Source organism: Eleutherodactylus coqui, chromosome 11 (genome assembly GCF_035609145.1).
Source record: "Eleutherodactylus coqui strain aEleCoq1 chromosome 11, aEleCoq1.hap1, whole genome shotgun sequence".
Classification (NCBI taxonomy): domain Eukaryota; kingdom Metazoa; phylum Chordata; class Amphibia; order Anura; family Eleutherodactylidae; genus Eleutherodactylus; species Eleutherodactylus coqui.
In genome coordinates, this window is record NC_089847.1 from 90,103,365 (window position 1) to 90,122,416 (window position 19,052).

A 19,052-nucleotide genomic window follows, 5' to 3' on the forward strand; every position below is an offset into this window, starting at 1 on the left:
AGCATGTGTGACCACCTTGAAACATTTACTGAGATGGAAAAAGAATAGAAACAGCAGGTGGCGCTATTCTAACATTAGTTCTAGAATATCTGGGGACAGAAACATTTTTTAATGTGTAAATACAAAAAAATGTTTAACTTTGGGCTGAATTTAACTACAGAGAATATTTTTCATGGGATACCCCTTTAAGGGTTTGCTCCCACGTGGCGTAAATGCTGGGGATTCAATGTGGAAAATTTGCAGCATTCTCAGTAAAAGCCATGTGAATGGTGTTTTAAGAAATCTCATCCTTGAGGACTTTGACGGACAAACATGATACATAATACGTTTGTTCCTGCGTAATTTTTGTGAACAGGTGTATTTAATACGTAGCATATTTCCGCAGGCACTGTTGGTTCCCATGGGCGGAGAAATCACCCTGCCCAGATTTAAAAAGCCTAATTTGCCTAAGGAGGTGTCGGTGATCGAGAGTATGCACTGTGTATAGCACATACCCGCGTGGGCAGATGTGCGTGTTTGGCCACCACCCATAGACCTCTATGGGGCTCTTTGGTGTGCAAACATGCATCAGCGGAAACAACAGGCGCAAAAAACAAAGTGAGAATGAACCCACTGAAGTCAATGGGTTCTATTCTCTGCGTTATGTGCGCAGAAATTTTCCACACATGTATCATGTTCGTCTGTCGAAGCCCTAAGGTGCGTAAAAAATCTGCATGTAATCCACAGAGGTGCTGTGGATTTTATGTTTTTAGTTCGTTTTTAATCACTGTATAAGGCCTCCTTCCCACGAACGGATTTCCACCACGTAATTCGCGGCGAAAATCTGCTGCGTTGCCCGCAGCTATTAGGTTCTATTGAACCTAATAGCTCAGGGCACCACCATGAAATCTCCCGTCCTCACCCGCGGCATGCTCTATTTGCCGCGGGTGTACGCGCTGACGGCTTCCATTGCAGTCAATGGAAGCCGTCCGTTCACGCTATCTCCCACTGTAACACAGCGGGACATAGCGTGAAAACGCTTTCCCGCCTACCGCCGCCGCGTCACATGACGCGGCCGGCGCGTCACATGACACGGCCGGCCGCGTCATGTGATGCGGCGGCGGTGGGCGGGGAAGCGTCATGCGGGAGCGAAGACCCCGGATACGCTGGTAAGTATGGGGTCTCTGGGGCGCGCTGTGACGGGCTTCGCCATGGAATATTCCGCGGCGGAGCCCGTCACGCTCGTGTGCAGCCGGCCTAAGGGTGACTACCCACTAGCGTTTTTTTAACGCTGCGATATCGCTGCAATTTTTTTTTTTACTGCAAATGTAAATGGGATTTTCTAATGTTAAAATCGCATCACACAAGAAGCGCAAACTTGCGATTTTAACATTAGAAAGTCCCATTGACATTTGCAGTAACAAAAAAAATGCAGCGATATCGCAGCGTTAAAAAAACCATAGTGGGTAAAAGCCCTGAGATATAGTTTTTATTTTTTTTATTGCTTTGTGTTTACATTACTTACATTTTTTTTTAACATTGGAGCTTTTATTGAAATTTTGAGGAAAGGTACAAACATACAAAATAGCTTTTCAATATGAATGTGTACAGATATAAAATGTGTAAGGCTGGGCTCACATTACGTAACTGCTGTCAGTCGCCATGTACTATCTTGGGGTGTGATACGCGCCAAGATGGAACATGCTGCGATTTTTCTTGGGCACACATTTTAGGCAATACATGTGAGCGGCAACATGGGAGCCTATGGCAGATTGTGCAATGAATTTCTTTAAGTGATGGTTATCATTATTATAATTAATAATTTCTGGTAATGGTGGGGGCTAGTTTCTCTTCAGTATTTGGCAATATTTGATTGGGTAGCGGTAACCAGGCGCGTAACTATATGGGATGCAGGGGATGTAGTTGCACCCGGGCCCAGGAGCCTTAGGGGGCCCATAAGGCCTCTCTTCTCCATATAGGGAGCCCAGTACTATGAATAAGGCAATATATTTGGGGGCCCTGTTACAGGTTTTGCATTGGGGCCCAGGAGCTTCAAGTTACTCCTCTGGTGGTAACTATATGTGTATATGGTTATTCAGTGCGGATGAACAGCGGATTATCCGCGCAAAAAAACCTCACATGCCCAGGGTCTCACAAAACCCTGCCTTTTCTCCACCTCCCTGCCTGGTCTACAAGCAACCTAAGAAGTACAAATCCGCAGTGCATCCGTAAATGTGTTTGCGGATGCATTGCAGATCGTACGCTTCCATAGAGATCAATGGAGTCTGCCTGCACAGAATCCCCACTAAAATAGAGCATGCTACAATTTCTTTTCCACACATAGAATCCAGAAATCAAATATGCATGTGTGCATGGAGGTGTGGACGTTCCATGCTTTCCTATGGGCGGCTTGAACTGCGGATCTTTGCGTGGGTGCCGATCGCAGATTCCGCAAATCAAATCCACCCCGTGGACATGAGGTCTTTGTTGCTTTTTTTGTGATTTGCAGGTCACTGTCATGATGAATGCAAGATCACAGAGCAACACAGTGATCTTTGCTTGCGTAACCCATATCACAGCCAAAATCGCCATATAGCCCTAGCTGAAATGTATGACATAAGTATCTATGTCAACACCATCACCAGAGGGTCTTGGCAGTAATATAGCACTGACATCACACTGCGACAGCCAGATCCAGAGATAACTGTCATCCTGTGTCAGGAATCGAACCTGGGACCTCCTGTTGAGCTATCCAGCCTTTGGAAAGTTTCCCTGCATAACTTAGCCTTGTTCCCGGATCCTGCTATCCAGTCTCTGTTCTGGCTCCACCCTGTCCCTGATTAGGCTTGCTATATAAACCTGGCCCTGAGCCCTCCTTCCTTGCAAGATTATTGTGCTTTACTGCCTTGATTAAGCATCATCTCCTATACCTGCTCCTCTCCTGCAAACCGTGATTACCCATTACCACCTCATCCATTGTACTGTATACTGAGACTTCCCGTTGCTGACTTCTGGCTTCCCTCCTGACTACGTTACATGCCTCACCCATTGTACTGCATACTGTGATTACCCGTTTCTGACTTCTGGCTTCCCTCCTGACTGCGTTATCTGCCTCATCCATTGTATTGCATACAAGACTTCCCGTTGCTGACTCTTGGCTTTCCATTGGACTACTCTCCAGACCTGGGACTGCTACACCTGAGGCTCCACCCTAGTGCCTAGTGCCTGAACCACTACATGCTGGTCATTTAACCTGTAGAGACTTTAATCAATATCGACCATGTCTTGGCAGCTAAGGCCTAGCCATGGCCCCTAGGCCTATTAATGCCAGGTCCACCCTCGTGGAAATATCCACCACAAATCAGTGATGAATGTACAGCTTCAAAACTTTGCAGGTCTCACAGTGGATTTCACCTCTCTAGATTGATAATCCACAGTAGAAATTGACAAACTGTAGATTTAATTGTTAATTCCCTAATATTAGGTACCAAATATTCCCATTCTCAATGAGGGATCTCAGCAGTCTCACTACCACCACTTCACAAGCATATTCACTTTCCTATGAAGATTAAATGACCAGACCGGTCTCATCAAGTAAAAGCCTGCAGTCATAAACCTGTGTGAAACCATAAAATCATAAAGTGAAAGATATTGCAGCAACATGGTTAGTTACAGCCTCTCAGGAACCTAGAAGGGTGTAGCCAGTAATCTGGAGTTAAATTACACCAAGGAGGGTTGATTGGCAGAAGGTATATTCAGACGTGATCAGGCTGCTGGTTCCTCTACAGAACTAGCTGAAGGAACAGCTCTTACATTTCCAGATACAACAGCCAGATTAGGACCTTGCCTATAGATCTGCATGATCAATGAATGCTTTTCAAAATGCACCATTGGGGCACTCGCCAATCTATGGTATGTCTGTGGCCTTTAGGTCATGGGTCGGAGAAACCTGACTGATCCTTTAACTGTATGCTTTTCCTTACAGAACAGAGAAAGAAGTACTCCAACTCAAATGTCATCATGCACGAGACTTCTCAGTACAATGTCGAGGTAAGTGTGTGGATCCCTGTCTGGTGGCAAATACCTTACTCGCAACCAAAGTATGACATTTTATAAATTCTGTGCCAGGGTGTGGGGTGTAGGGAGATAAGACCACTCAGTTATATGCCAGGAGATACCAATATGCTGCATGTATATAGGTGCTTTATTTGTTGTATATAGTTGTTGTAGTATGCTGAATAATTAAAGGGGTTGTGCCAAGATGCACAAGCCCTTCCAAAATGCAGGGCTCAGGGCAAACAGATAATCGTCTCAAGTTCTCGCTTTCTGCACCTTCGACAATCAGCTGGTCACAGGGGAAGCGGAGTCAGCTGCAAATTTCCCCTTGCTCTGACCCTTCTGTAGTGGCTGGTGCTTGTAATTGGGTCGCATTGATTTCAATGAGAGCTGCGCCTGCAGTCTGCTTCAGCTCCAACCCTGGGTATCCCAACGGGCGCTGCCTGGATAACCCCTTTAAGTTGTATGTTTGCTGCACAGTATTCTCAATATATGGCAATATCATGGGTTTTTGTATGCCCTGTATACATCTAGATCTATATAGATCTGGCAGTCTATATCTATATATATAAGAGCTGTTCTAGCTTGCTTGTGTTAAACACATCTGTACCTATATAATAATAAGTCTTGTACATTACTACATCTAACTCCTGACTCGAGTACAGGCACATAAATATGCACTACTGTGTATAGATAATAGTCAGTCCATAGAAAAAGTAGGCTTAATATATGTGGAGGATGCCATAAAGTGAACTTAGAAAGTTCCAGTTCACTTTTGCAAAGGACAGTTGTTTTTACAGAGAGGTGATATGCAGGTAGCTCGGTGTCACGGCGGATAGCATGTAGGTGACATTTAAGCAGCTCTGCAGAGCAGGGTGTTGTTTCCATGTCCTAGTGTCAGAAAAAAAGCAGGTTCGGCTCAAAGGTTGATTCTTGCAATGCAAAGCCACTCCTTCAATGGCACTGAATTGTCCAAAGGTGAGGAGTAGCGATGGCCTCTGTTAGGAGGAGCAGGTAAGAGGAATAGTTCGCAGATTGAATGACAGGAGGTTGGCAGAGGGCTGTTTCCTACAGAGCTCCACTTATCAGTGTCAACAACAAAGCACTTCCTGACAACCTGACCATCTACCTCAGCTGTAATAAATCCTGAGTGGCTAATTGCTTCATCTGTTCATTGGCCTTAACCAATATACCACCAATGTTCCTGCTCCTCACTTTTTCCACTTGTATATGTCCATAGCCAGACAGAGAGATGTCTGTTCCAGCGATAGAAAAGTGACTGTAGGGTTGGACATGCAAATATTTCTTGCAATAATACTAAATCATTTCTAAGATGGGTAAAAAGAAAAAGGTTTGGTACGTTGTTAGACAGTAAAGCAGAATGTCATTGTTCTCAGTAAGAGAAACCAAGTAATCTTATAGATATGATACCTTTTAATAACTTACAAAAATACATGATGTTATAGCAGAGATAATACGCTGGCCTGGTGACCCCCTAACACCAATTCAGAGACCATAAAACTAATCCCTTATCTGTGGACTAATTAAGTTTTTACTGCACTGCTCATCCTGTTCTGGTATTGTTTTTAGTGCAAATTAATCACACATCACACCATGTCTGTGCCTTATTATATATATATATATATATATATATATATATATATATATATATACGTCATCAGATCTATTCCATTTTGCCTGAGGAAGAACCCTGAGTAGGTTTGAAAGCTCGCTATAACATCGTGTATTTTTGTTAGCCATTAAAAGGTATCATAGCTACAAGATTATTTGGTTTCTCTTGCTGAGAACAATCTCATTAAGATGGGTAACCAATGTGGGCATGCTGTACAAACAATGTGTCTAACAGTGACTTTAACTGGACCTGCAGCGTTATCTATTCCATGTTTGCAGAATAATTGGTTGTGCTTCCATAACTTCCTCTCTAAGAAGCCTTGCACAAATTTAAAGTAACCTAGACATTGTCCGGCCAAACACCCTGGACTGATGTCCCAGTTTATTGCTGGAGTCTTTTAGTAGACGTACTCTCATAGGGGAAATTTACTCTTTAATAATTCTCATAGGAAATGATAAGAAAGGTACAAAATCATGGGACCCTCTTGTAATTTGTTATAATTGTGGTATTTAGGTATCTGCAATGATTCTTGATATAATATGTTAGTATCAGAACTGCTATGCTACATCAATTGTAAAATTGACTAATGAAGTTGTATTGCCTGATCTACACATGCACTGTGATGTTTTACTAGCTTATGTATAAGGGTCTGTGCAGAGGCGTAGCTAAAGGCTCATGGGCAAGGGTGCAAAAGTTCAGCCTTGTTCCTTCCCCCAATACACACACAACTTCCCTTCATGGCCGCCAGCCATGATGCTTCTGTAGAGTCTTAAAAGATCAACGGCACAAGTCTCAAAACATATGGCTCCCCCTCCTCAAATAAAATAATACACATCGGAGAAACCGTAATACAACTTTTAGAATACTGTGTGCTCAGATACAGCGTCTCAGCATTAGTAGCCTCTAAATAATGCAGTCACCATATAATAGATACCAGTTCTACAAAGTGATAGTGATTATAGTGCAGTTACCTCCAGTGATCACAGGTGGCATCTTCTCTGATTGGTGTTGTTCACTTCCTTTTTTCTTCTCTGCTTCTCTATCTGGCCAAGACCACCATGAAGATTTATTTTAGCCAGTCTCTGCAAACCCACCATCCTGCTGCTACTTCTGCCCCTCTCAGTGCTCCCCTTTGCGCCCCAGACAGTATAATGCCCTCACACATTAATAATTTCCCTATTATGCCCACCACAAACAAATAATACCTTCTCTGTGCCCCTACAAAGTAAAGGTTTTCCCCTTGGGCCGCCGCAAAGTTAAAATGCTCCCTTAGTGCCCCACAGTTAAAGTGCCCTTCTTTGTAAATCTCACAAAGTAATGGTGTTGCCTTAGCACCTCTAGTAGATATTTAATACCTGCACAAAATAGTGGCTCCCAACAAACTAATAGTTCCTCTCACAAAGTAATGATGCCCCCCATATAGTGCCCCTCACAAAGTAATGGGCTTCCCCACACTCATGCTGCCATCTTTAGCAGCCCACACAGAGGCCCCATCTGCTGAGCTGTGCTTTTACTTACTACTTGACTCACATGCTATGATCGGTCATACTGCCATACTGTCATACTTGGATGTGAGCCAAGTATTAAAAGTATACCACAACAGTCACATTTACCACTGTGGCGAGGGAGGCCTGGTCGTAACTGCAACCCATACAGCCTCTATGGTGTTTACCATAGAGGCTGAGCCTATGGCTTCTGTAAGGTCTGGGGATAGGGAAGTCCCTGCTTAAGTTGGCCCTATGTATCTTCCCTATTGCCAGTAATAGGTTATAGCAGTGGCCATCACAAAAATCAACTCTACCCATTTGTAATGTAACCTATGATTTTCGACTTGTGTTTTCTACCTCTATATTACCTTTTAAATGCAGTATTATTATGTATTTCCATGGGATCGTATGCGTTATTGCCATATAACCAAATTAGCCTTGACTAAAGAAAGACACCAGACACCAATATGGGGGATTAAAGGACGCGGTATTTTATTAAAGTGTTCCGAAAGGGAAATTTTTCTCCCGACACCATTCACCATAAATCAAATATCAATCACCATGTAGTAACTCAAACCAAGACTTGGTCTTCCAGACTCAAGTAACCATGTAATAACTTAAAGGAGGACTAAAGGCCCATTTAAACACAACGATTATCGCTCAAAATTTGCTAAAAACCCGTCTTTTGAGCGGTAATCGTTGTGTGTAACTGCACTGACATTGTGTAGTTTTCGTTAAGCCATCGTTCCTCGTTGTCTTTTAGCGTGCTGAAAGACAACGGTGAGCCTTATCAGGGATTCCCAGCAGGATACAGCTGATACTATTGTTTCAGCTGTATCCCGTCCCTGATAACAGAATGGGTATGAAGAACACAGCGGTCCAGCTCTGTTCTCCATACCCGTCACGGAGCGCTCGGCTGTATAACAGCCAGGCACTCCATGCAGAAAACATCTGGATGCAGAAGACAAGCGGGGACACCCTGCTTGTCTTCTGCATCCTCCACAGCCGGGCGCTGGAGCAGGGGAACAGCTGTATGCAGAATACAAGCTTGTCTCAATCAGTAGGGTTGGGGGGAGGTTAGAGGGGTTTTCCAGGAAAAATACTATTGATGGCCTATCATCAGGATAGGTCACCAATAGTTGATCGGCTGAGGTCCGTCGTGCAAGCTATCAGTGCCGCAATAACAGGGGTCGGATCGGAAGCCTCTGCGCCGACCTCTGTGTAGTAGCTGGCGCTTGTAACTGCAAGCATGGCTCTCATTGAAATCATTACTACTACATGGGAGGTTGCACGGAGGATTTCGCTACAAATACACAAAGGTCGGAGCGGAAGCCTCTGTGTATTTGCAGCGTTGACAGCATGCACCCGCTCAGCTGATCAGTCGGGGTCCCGAGCGACGGACCCTGGCCAATCAACTATTGGTGACTTATCCTGAGGATATGTCATCAATAGTATTTCCCTGGAAAACCCCTTTAATACTACAGAGTATTTTACTAAGGAGTAGCCCTCCTGAGTACTTAAGGATACTCTGATGGGTTTATATACTGATACAGTAATGCAATCAGCAGGGACTACTTCATTTTATTTTTTTTAAGGTCAAAATTTGCTACTAGGGTTTTTTGTTATTTCTAGACTTTTTTTGATGATATCTCCATGGTGTGAAATGATAAAGTTAACAATGTAAAAAAGTTGACCTATATATGTTCTGAATAGATTGACAGCGGCTCCTCAGAACCATTTGCTCCTGAGGAACCTTAGTCAAACACTATTTCTGAAGGATCTGAAGTAGTTCTGCTTAAGGTGGACCTATTCTTTATATTATTTGATCTGAACAGGTTCAAAATTCTGTAGTGAGTAATGTAATATGAGATATAATAGCATGAAACACTAAAGGAAATAGCCTACACTTGCATGTATCCTTCTTTTATTCTCCATAGAAGTCGATGGGATTTCAATGTACAGTATGCATTCATATTGACCTCCATGAAGTGCGTATGTCCTCTACAAGTGAGGCAAAACTCACAGATTGTTTCTTCTTTGTTTTTCTAGCATCTGGCAACATTTTTGATGGATAAGAATGATTCCCTGGGCACTGTGGATGATGGTATAAAACAATTATTGCAGTTGGAGTCAAAGGACAAGATCTGGGCCCAGGAGATGGTTCTCCAAGTAATGAACACATCAATCAGCCTTCTAGACTGTGGCACTCAGGTATAATGCTTAGTACATATCATACACCAGCTATAGAAATATAGATACAAATATGCACAGCCTTAGAGTATGGGGAAGGTTCTTGTTACAATGACCCTCTAGTCCTGAACAAACCAAAATGGCTACACTGCTTCCCTGACTACCGGATGCACACTAAGCATTGGTAGTACATTGATAGTCTAAGGCTAGTTTCACACGGGTGAGGGTGATATCGCGGAGGGAATCACAGCCCCATATCGCCCTCGCCATTCATGTGAAACCTGCGGATGTGAGATGTTTTCATTCGCATCACTGCAGGGATTCCCTTCATCCTCGCCGTGGCTGTCACAGGATGGCGCAGTTCTCTCACTGCTTTCAATGGGGCTGGGGTGTTAACCCACTACATACCACAATTAATGTTGATCACAGCATGTAAAGGTTTCACAGAGGGAGGAGGCTCCCTTTGTGATGTTATTGGCCGGCCGTCATGTAATTGTAGAGGGCCGATGGGTTGCTATGGCAACCACACGCCAGATAGTGGCATCCTGATCTGCCATGACCTGTGAACGCTATGATTAGTGATAATCCATTGCCGTAAAAATGTTCTTCAATGTATTGTCAGTGTGATTATAGCATCAGAGGTTCAAGTCCCCTACAGGGGCATAACAATGTACAAAAAATAAAAGTGGTAGAAAAAAGTAATTTGGTATTGTCATATCCGTAACGACCTGTATAATAAGTTGAACACACTTGTTATCCTGCAAGGCAAACGCTATAATAAAAATACTTTTTGTGTATTTCACCTTCCAAAAAATGCAATATAAGTGATAAAAAAGCCATATGTACTCCAAAATGGTACCAATAAGAACTACAGCTCGTTGCGCAAAAAATAATCGCTCACAGATCTCCAGTGATGTAAAAATTAAAGTTATGGGACTTTGAATGTAGTGATGCAAAAAAAATATTTAAAAAAAGGGGGTTTATTGTGCAAAAGGGGAAGAACTGAAAAAAAATATATATATAATTTTGGTATCGTTATAATTGTACGAACCCACAAAAAAATGTATCGTGTAATCATGCTGCATGATTAATGCTGTATAAAAAAAAACAAAAAAACAAAAGTGGAATTGATGTGTTTTTGCTCCTAGCCCTCCAAAAAAAGTTAATAAAAGTTATGCAATACATTATTATGTACCCCAAAAATGCTACCATTAAAGACTACAGCTCGGCATGCAAAACACAAGCCCTCACATGGCCATGTCGATGAACATTTTTAAAAAGTTATGGCTTTTGAAAAGTGAAGACGAAAATACTCTCAAAAATCATTGCGTCTTTTGGGCCAAAATAAGCCTTTCTTTAAAGAGTTAAAGGGGTTCTTGTCATTACAAAGAAAAAATTCTATACTTACATATTCCTTCCCCGTCAGTCCGGGGGGTCACCTCCAGCTAGCTGATCCCTCTGCTTCCTGTGAGGAAGTGTCCATTCACAGGCAGTCTTTTTCCTGCCCGGCAATGTACGTTACGTCACAGCTCACAGTCTAGCAGGTAGTGCCGAGCTATTGCAGAGACTGCACATGCCCGCTGTCTCTGCAATAGACCAGCATTCCTTCCTAGCCAGTGAACGCTACATCACAGGAACGTTATCTTCACTGACCTGCAGGAAGGAATGTAAGGAAGACCGGCTTCATAACAAGCCAGCCGGCTGGAGGTGACGTAACCAGGGGGACTACAGAAAATCAGCGAGGAGAAGATGCCGTAAGTAGTCTGCCTATAAAGGAATAGGTAAGTATAGAATTTTTTTTTTTTTTTTTAAATGACAAAACCCCTTTGGGGTGTACAACAATATGTATGTGTATGTATATATATATATATATATATATATATATATATATATATATATATATATATATATATATATATATATATATATATATATATATATATATATATATATATATATAACGACTGACACTGTTCTTTCTTTTTTATGACAGGAAGAACTTGAAAATTTTCCCCTCTCCATAGTCCAACACTGCCATAGCCTTCAGGGTCCTCATCGATATCCTCACCTCCTACTTCTGGTATGTCAGGAGCCAGATCAAAGCAAACCTGATATCCATTTCTTCAACTGTGAGATGGAGGTAAGTGTTAAAAATGAAAATACTAGTTTCCCAGAGCACCTGGAAACTGCAGCCGTGTTTCAGAACAAACATACTTTTTGAAGATGCATTCCAAAAGGTGCTCTCAGTCATGGAAATGGTATCGCATTGGCCTCTCCCCGCCCGTCTCATCAAGAGAGCAACCTATCACTCTAGTCAATCCGGATGGGGAGAAGCCGGTGCGGCATCGCCCCCATGACTTTAAGCTCTGTTTGGAATGAATCTTCTAAGTATGTTTATTCTGAAACGTGTGACATGCATGAACGCACTGTACGGGTTCATACTGTCTGTTGTTCGGGTAGCATGAAGCTGGTGACATGTTTCCTTCAACATATTGGGCAGAGCTCCATTTTTCTGATGGAGAGCTCTAAATCCCCTCCGCTGTCATAGACTTAAAGGTTACCTTTCTTCTTTCTCATGAGCAGTCATTATGTTAATGAATGCACAAATGTATAAGAATGTCCACATGAAGAAGTGCAACATGACTTTACAAATGGAATACTTCACTTTTCACATGGTAGTGTGTATAGTATATAAGTTATAAGGCTTCATTCCACTTTTAGCAACCAAAACAAGTGTGGTTTTATATCTATGGGGCAATGCTATGGACTTGGCGCCGTTACCATTATACCATATACTGAAAATGACAGTGTGGTTCCAACCCCATACATTTATCCTGAGCATGAACCGGTGGGTATACAAGCATCAACTAATTCACAAATCTTCTATGCTCTTATAACAAGGTGCTAAGATGTATGTGAATATTAGTATAAGCTGTCTGTATAAGAGGTGTTATGGGAAATGCAATATTATCTCTTATTTTTTTTTATTTCGCATAAGCTTAATATTAAAATTATTTCCCCTCTTTTTGCCCATGTTTCTTCATATCCAAATTTAGGCTTTGAGATTGCCCTAAATCCTACTGAAAATCTGACACTCCTTTCAAATAGATGAGAAAAATATCCAGTATGTCTGATCTTTCGAAAAGCCCCATGCAATGCAGTTTATTCAGTGATATCATAGTGTACAGCGCCATCTTCTGTTCACTAGCGGCAGTGCTGCTGCATTCATAACAGTCATTCCCATTTGTACTTACATAGGACGAATATATTTTCAGAGAGGTACATTATATTCGCACACGGCTGTAAGGGCTAACAGATGAGTGTGATATGCCGCGGTTACGCATGCGGGGAGATTCCCACCCGCATAATGCGGAGAATAGAACCCACTGATTTCAATGGGTTCATTCTCACTGTTTTGTTTTTAGCCCATTTGCCAGGCTTGCCCTATCTTGTGCGTGTTTGTGCACCAAAGAGCCACACTCCGGAGGGCGGACTGGCAGGATCTCCCATCCTTATCATTATAGATGATGTATGACTTGACACTCGCATGTTGTACAGATGATCTTTGACATAATTTTGCAAAATAACTTTTTAGCTTACTATATAATATATAAAACGTTACTCTTACAGGCTGAATTGGTTCACGCGGATATAGAAAGTGCACTTGCAGACATTAAGCAAGGGAAAAAAATGCGACTACAGACCCTCAAGTGAGTATTGCATCCAGTCTTGTCAATCACCAGGCCTCACATCTGTTTCCATTAAATCTATGTGCAACAATGCCTGTAACATCACATATAAGGAGTTTATATTTTGCTTTCATCATTGTCTAGTGCAGGGGGGGGCACAACTTTTTCTGGTCTGAAGGCCACATTGCTATATTGAACCACTTCCAAGGACCACAAGGGTATTCCTATCTGAGACATTTATGGTATATCCTAGGTATACACTATAAAAAAAATCAAAGTAAGTTCCACTTCTAGGACTCCCACCTATTAGGAGTACTTAGTACTTGTCCTAATATATAGGGGACACAGACGTGGCTACACAGTGCATCCTTCGTACTTGTCCTAATATAGGGGACCCAGACATGACTACACAATGCACTCTTAGTACTTGTCCTAATATATAGGGGGCCCAGACATGACTACACAGTGCACCCTTAGTACTTGTCCTAATATATAGGAGACCAGACATGGCTCCACAGTGCACCCTTAGTACTTGTCCTAATATATAGGGGACCCAGACATGGCTACACAGTGCACTCTTAGTACTTGTCCTAATATATAGGGGGCCCAGACATGACTACACAATGCACTCTTAGTACTTGTCCTAATATATAGGGGGCCCAGACATGACTACACAGTGCACCCTTAGTACTTGTCCTAATATATAGGGGGCCCAGTTATGACCCACAGCACACCCTTAGTATTTGTCCTAAATATAGGAGACCAGACATGGCTACAAGGTGCACTCTTAGTACTTGTCCTAATATATAGTAGACCGGGACATAAAAACAGTGCACCCTTAGTACTTGTCCAAATATATAGGGGACCCAGACATGACTACACAGTGCACCCTTAGTACTTGTCCAAATATATAGGGGACCCAGACATGACTACACAGTGCACCCTTAGTACTTGTACTAATATATAGGGACCCAGAAATGACTACACAGTGCCCCCTTAGTATCTGTCCTAACATATAGGGGACCCAAACATGGCTACACAGTGCACCCTTAGTACTTGTCCTAATATACAGGAGACCAGGCATTGCTACACGATGCACCCTTAGTACTTGTCCCAATATAGGGGACCCAGACATGGCTACACAGTTCACCCTTCGTACTTGTCCTAATATATAGGGGACCCAGACATGACTACACAGTGCACCCTTAGTACTGTCCTAATATATAGGGACCGAGACATGACTACACAATGCACCCTTAGTACTTGTCCTAATATATAGGGGGCCCAGTTATGACCCACAGCACACCCTTAGTACTTGTCCTAAATATAGGAGACCAGACATGGCTACAAGGTGCACTCTTAGTACTTGTCCTAATATATAGGGGACCCAGACATGGCTACACAGTGCAACCTCAGTACTTCTCCTAATATATAGGGGACCCAGACATAGCTACACAGTGCACCCTTAGTACTTGTCCTAATATATAGTAGACCGGGACATAAAAACACAGTGCACCCTTAGTACTTGTCCTAATATATAGGGACCCAGACATGACTACACAGTGCATCCTTAGTACTTGTTCTAATATACAGGAGACCAGACATGGCTACACAATGCACCCTTAGTACTTGTCCTAATATAGGGGACTCAGACATGGCTACACAGTGCGCCCTTAGTACTTGTCCTAATATATATGGGACCCAGACATGGCTACACGATACACCCTTAGTACTTGTCCTAATATAGGGGACTCAGACATGGCTACACAGTGCGCCCTTAGTACTTGTCCTAATATATATGGGACCCAGACATGACTACACAGTGCACCCTTAGTACTTGTCCTAATATATAAGGGACCCAGATATGACTACACAGAGCACCCTTAGTACTTCTCTTAATATGTTGGGGACCCAGATGTGGCTACACAGTGCACCCTTAGTACTTGTCCTAATATATAGGGACACAGACATGACTACACAGTGCACCTTTAGTACTTGTCCTAATATATAGTAGACCCAGACATGACTACACAGTGCACCCTTAGTACTTGTCCTAATATATAGTAGACCGGGACATAAAAACACAGTGCACCCTTAGTACTTGTCCTAATATATAGGGACCCTACCATGTCTACACAGTGCACTCTTAGTACTTGTCCTAATATATAGGGACCGAGACATGACTACACAGTGTACCCTTAGTACTTGTCCTAATATATAGGGGACCCAAAAATGGCTACACAGTGCACCCTTAGTACTTGTCCTAATATACAGGAGACCAGACATTGCTACACGATGCACCCTTAGTACTTGTCCTAATATAGGGGACCCAGACATGACTATACAGTGAACCCCTAGTACTTGTCCTAATATATAGGGACCCAGACATGACTACACAGTGCACCCTTAGTACATGACCTAATATATAGGGGCCCAGACATGACTACACAGTGCACCCTTAGTACTTGTCCTAATATAGAGGGGACCCAGACATGGCTACACAGTGCCCCCTTAGTACTTGTCTTAATATATAGGGGACCCAGACATGGATACACAGTGCACCCTTAGGGCTCATGTCCACGGGGAAAAGAAGAATTAAAATCCGCAGCGGATTTTAACTCTTCTCCCGCGCGCGGATCCGCACCCCATAGGGATGCATTGACCACCCGCGGGTAGATAAATACCCGCGGATGGTCAATAAAAGTGATTTTAAAAAAAATGGAGCATGAAAAAATCTGGACCATGCTCCATTTTCATGCGGGTCTCCCGCGGGCACGGCTCCCGCGGGCTTCTATTGAAGCCTATGGAAGCCGTCCGGATCCGTGGGACACAAAAATCATATTTTACTTACACGCTCCGGTTCTTCTCTTCGGCGCCGCGCCATCTTCTCTCAGCCGCGGCCGGATCATTTTGCTTCGGCCCGGCGCATGCGCGGGGCACGTCACCGACGTCATCGTGCACATCCGCCGAGCCGAAGAATGAAGATCCGGCCGCGACGAGAGAAGATGACGCCGCCGCGAAGAGAAGAAACGGAGCGGATCGGAGGTAAGTTTATTCTCATTTATTTGCATTTTCAGCCCTCATGTCCGCGGGGCAGGAGGGACCCGCTGCAGATTCTACATGTAGAATCCGTAGCGGGCCCGATTTTCCCCGTGGACATGAGGCCTTAGTACTTGTCTTAATATATAGGTGACCCAGACATGGCTACACAGTGCACCCTTAGTACTTGTCTCAATATATTGGGGAACCAGATGTGGCTACACATTGCACCCTTAGTACTTGTCCTAATATATAGGGGACCCAGACGTTGCAACATAGTGCAACCTACGTACTTGTCCTAATATATAGGGGGCCCATGCATGGCTACACAGTGCACCCTTAGTACTTGTCTAATATCTAGGGGACCCAGATATGGCTACACAGTGCACCCTTAGTATATGTCTTAATATATAGAAGACACAGACATGGCTACGTAGTGCACCCCTAGTACTTGTTCTAATATATAGGAGACCCAGACTTGGCTACATATATATTTCCCAGAGGAGTTTGCATGGCCTTATAAGCCTCCTCACTCACCTACTAGGTGTCTCCACTCATCTTCTAGGTGCTCTCCTTAAGAAGGGATAATACCCTTCGCAACCCACATGACAGGCCCCTGACTAGCCAAGCCAGAATCATACTGCACACTGATGAGGGGCAAGAACCCCAAAACAGCATTCTCTGTATGGTTTACTGGTTTGTGGTAAATTTCTAGTCATTGTTATAAGATTTGTTTACAGAGTCATATTAATTTGCGGGAATGCTGCAATCCAATAGGTGGCGCTGTAGAGGTTTTGTTCTATCATCCTTATTTGCATATATTTCCCAGAGGAACTTGCATGGCCTTATAAGCCTCCTCACTCACCTCCTAGGTGTCTTCACTCTCCCCCTTAAAGAGAAATGATACCCTTCCCAACGTATGTGGTGAAAACATGGTCGTGAACATAAGCCTATAGTCATTGCACCATTTAAAACCTAAAATCATTAGTCACTACTCTCCCATCTGTGAGGAGCTCTCAATATGAATTGTTTTGTATGAGGAGAAATAGTCGCATTATCTGTCAGGCGATGCTGTAGTTCACCTTTGGTTCTGCATTTCCTGCATGTAAGGACTTTGGCACAGAAAAAAGCTGTAAAATTCAGCCACAGTGGTTAAATATATGACAAGTAGTACAAAGTCAAGATTAGGCTGGGTTCAAACCTGCGATAGGGATGGGTTCAAGGTTTCCGTCTCTGCTCTGTTTTTGGAGAAAACAGAAATAAAGCTTAGGGGGAAGTGCAAGTATCTGAAAGTAAACTATGGCATAAACATTTTCTAAGATTTTCACCCAAAAATCTGAACAGATTAGAGAAAACACCGGGGTTGTCCAGAAAACATCTCTAATTGATGTATATAAATATAAGATGACCGGGGAAGGCAATGACAAACCACCCCCACAAAAACAGTCTGCCAAGAAGATGTCTGGGGTTAACTGGATGGTCTATCTCCTCTTGAGTCTCCAGGTTTCCAAAAAGAATTTCAAATTTTGATTCATCTGACCGCAGAACACTTTTACATTTTGGCTTAGTCCATTTTAAATGAGCTTTGGCCCAGAGAAGATGCCGGCATTTATGGATTGTGTTGATATATGGCTGCTTCTTTGCATAATGTAGCATCAATTGGTGAACATCTGAGCAGCTTTGCTTCTGAGAGACTCTGCCTCTCTAACATGTTCATTTTATACATAATCGTGTGACTTAGTTTATCATTAGTATCACTTACTTTTCTAGACTTTTGTTATCCCTGTCCCAACATTTTTGAGATTTGTTGCTGCCATCAATTTCAAAATTACTTTTTTTTAATGAAATGGAGAAATGTCTCCCTTTCACCTTCTGATATATATTCTGTGTTCTATTGTGAATAAAATATAATTATATGAGATTTCAAAATCATTGTATTCTTTTTTTCTTAATTTTTTTTTACATTTTACACAGCATCCCAACTTTTTTTGAATTGAGGTTGCATTTTACTACTGTGTTTCCGTGAAAATAAGACTTACCCTCTGATAAGCCCTGCCCTGATTTTGCAGGGGGACTTGAAACATAAGCCCTACTCTGAAAATAAGCCCCAGCTACATTACATGGAAAAAAAGCAATACTCATCTAGCAGGCGCCGCTGCAGTCCCTCCCTATGGGCTGCGGCGCTCCAGCAGGCTTCTGTGCAGTCCTCAATGCCGACTGAGTATATCTTGCTGGTGACGGGGCTTTAATACTCCGCCTCCAGCAAGCAATTACTCTGATTGGTACAAGAGTAACGCGTGAGAGACTTAGAGCCAGCACTCGATGAACCAATCACAGCCATTTATTGAATAACATCATTGAATGGCTGTGATTAGTTCATCGAGCGCCCGCTTTAAGTGGCTGAGGCGGTGCTCCTGAACCAATCAGAGCAATGGCTTTTTGGAGGCGGGAAAATTCAAGCCCTGTTACCAGCAAGAGAAGCTCTGTCGGCATTGAGGACTACATGATAGCCTGCCAGAGCACCGCGTCCCAGCAGGAGGGACCCGAATGGTGCCTGGTATGTGAGTATAAGATACCCCCTGAAAATAACACCCTGTGCCTCTTTTGGACCAAAAATTAATATAAGACAGGGTCTTATTTTCAGGGAAGCACGGTATGTAATCAAATGCATTAAAAATGCTTAGCTACAGTAGAGATCCCATATTATGATCTACCGCTGCTGGCAATTATAAATCCCCAATATTTTCCCATTAGTGGATTCAAGTTGTTTAACCATAATATGTAATCTGTAATTTATCATCGCCATAAGCCATACAGTAGCTTGTTAGTATTTAACAGATCTGTAGGGTAACAACAGAAAATATGACATTTCCAGTGATCCCCAGACCTGTTCCTAAGCACTGATCTTGGGAATAATGGCTGCAAGACGGACCAGTTTATTCATATGGGCTTGTCTATAGGTTTGACGCACCTACACAA

At 42.9% G+C, this 19,052-nt stretch overlaps 1 protein-coding gene across 1 annotated transcript in view; it reads left to right on the top strand.

Annotated features, from left to right (window-relative positions):
- Positions 1-19,052, top strand: part of EPS8L2 (EPS8 signaling adaptor L2) — a 111,744-nt gene that overhangs the window by 74,848 nt on the left and 17,844 nt on the right. The window contains exons 4-7 of the mRNA XM_066583007.1: positions 3,965-4,029; positions 9,205-9,366; positions 11,339-11,485; positions 12,976-13,055. Of these exons, the coding sequence (XP_066439104.1) occupies positions 3,965-4,029; positions 9,205-9,366; positions 11,339-11,485; positions 12,976-13,055 (454 nt within the window). The remainder of the gene's footprint in view (positions 1-3,964; positions 4,030-9,204; positions 9,367-11,338; positions 11,486-12,975; positions 13,056-19,052) is intronic.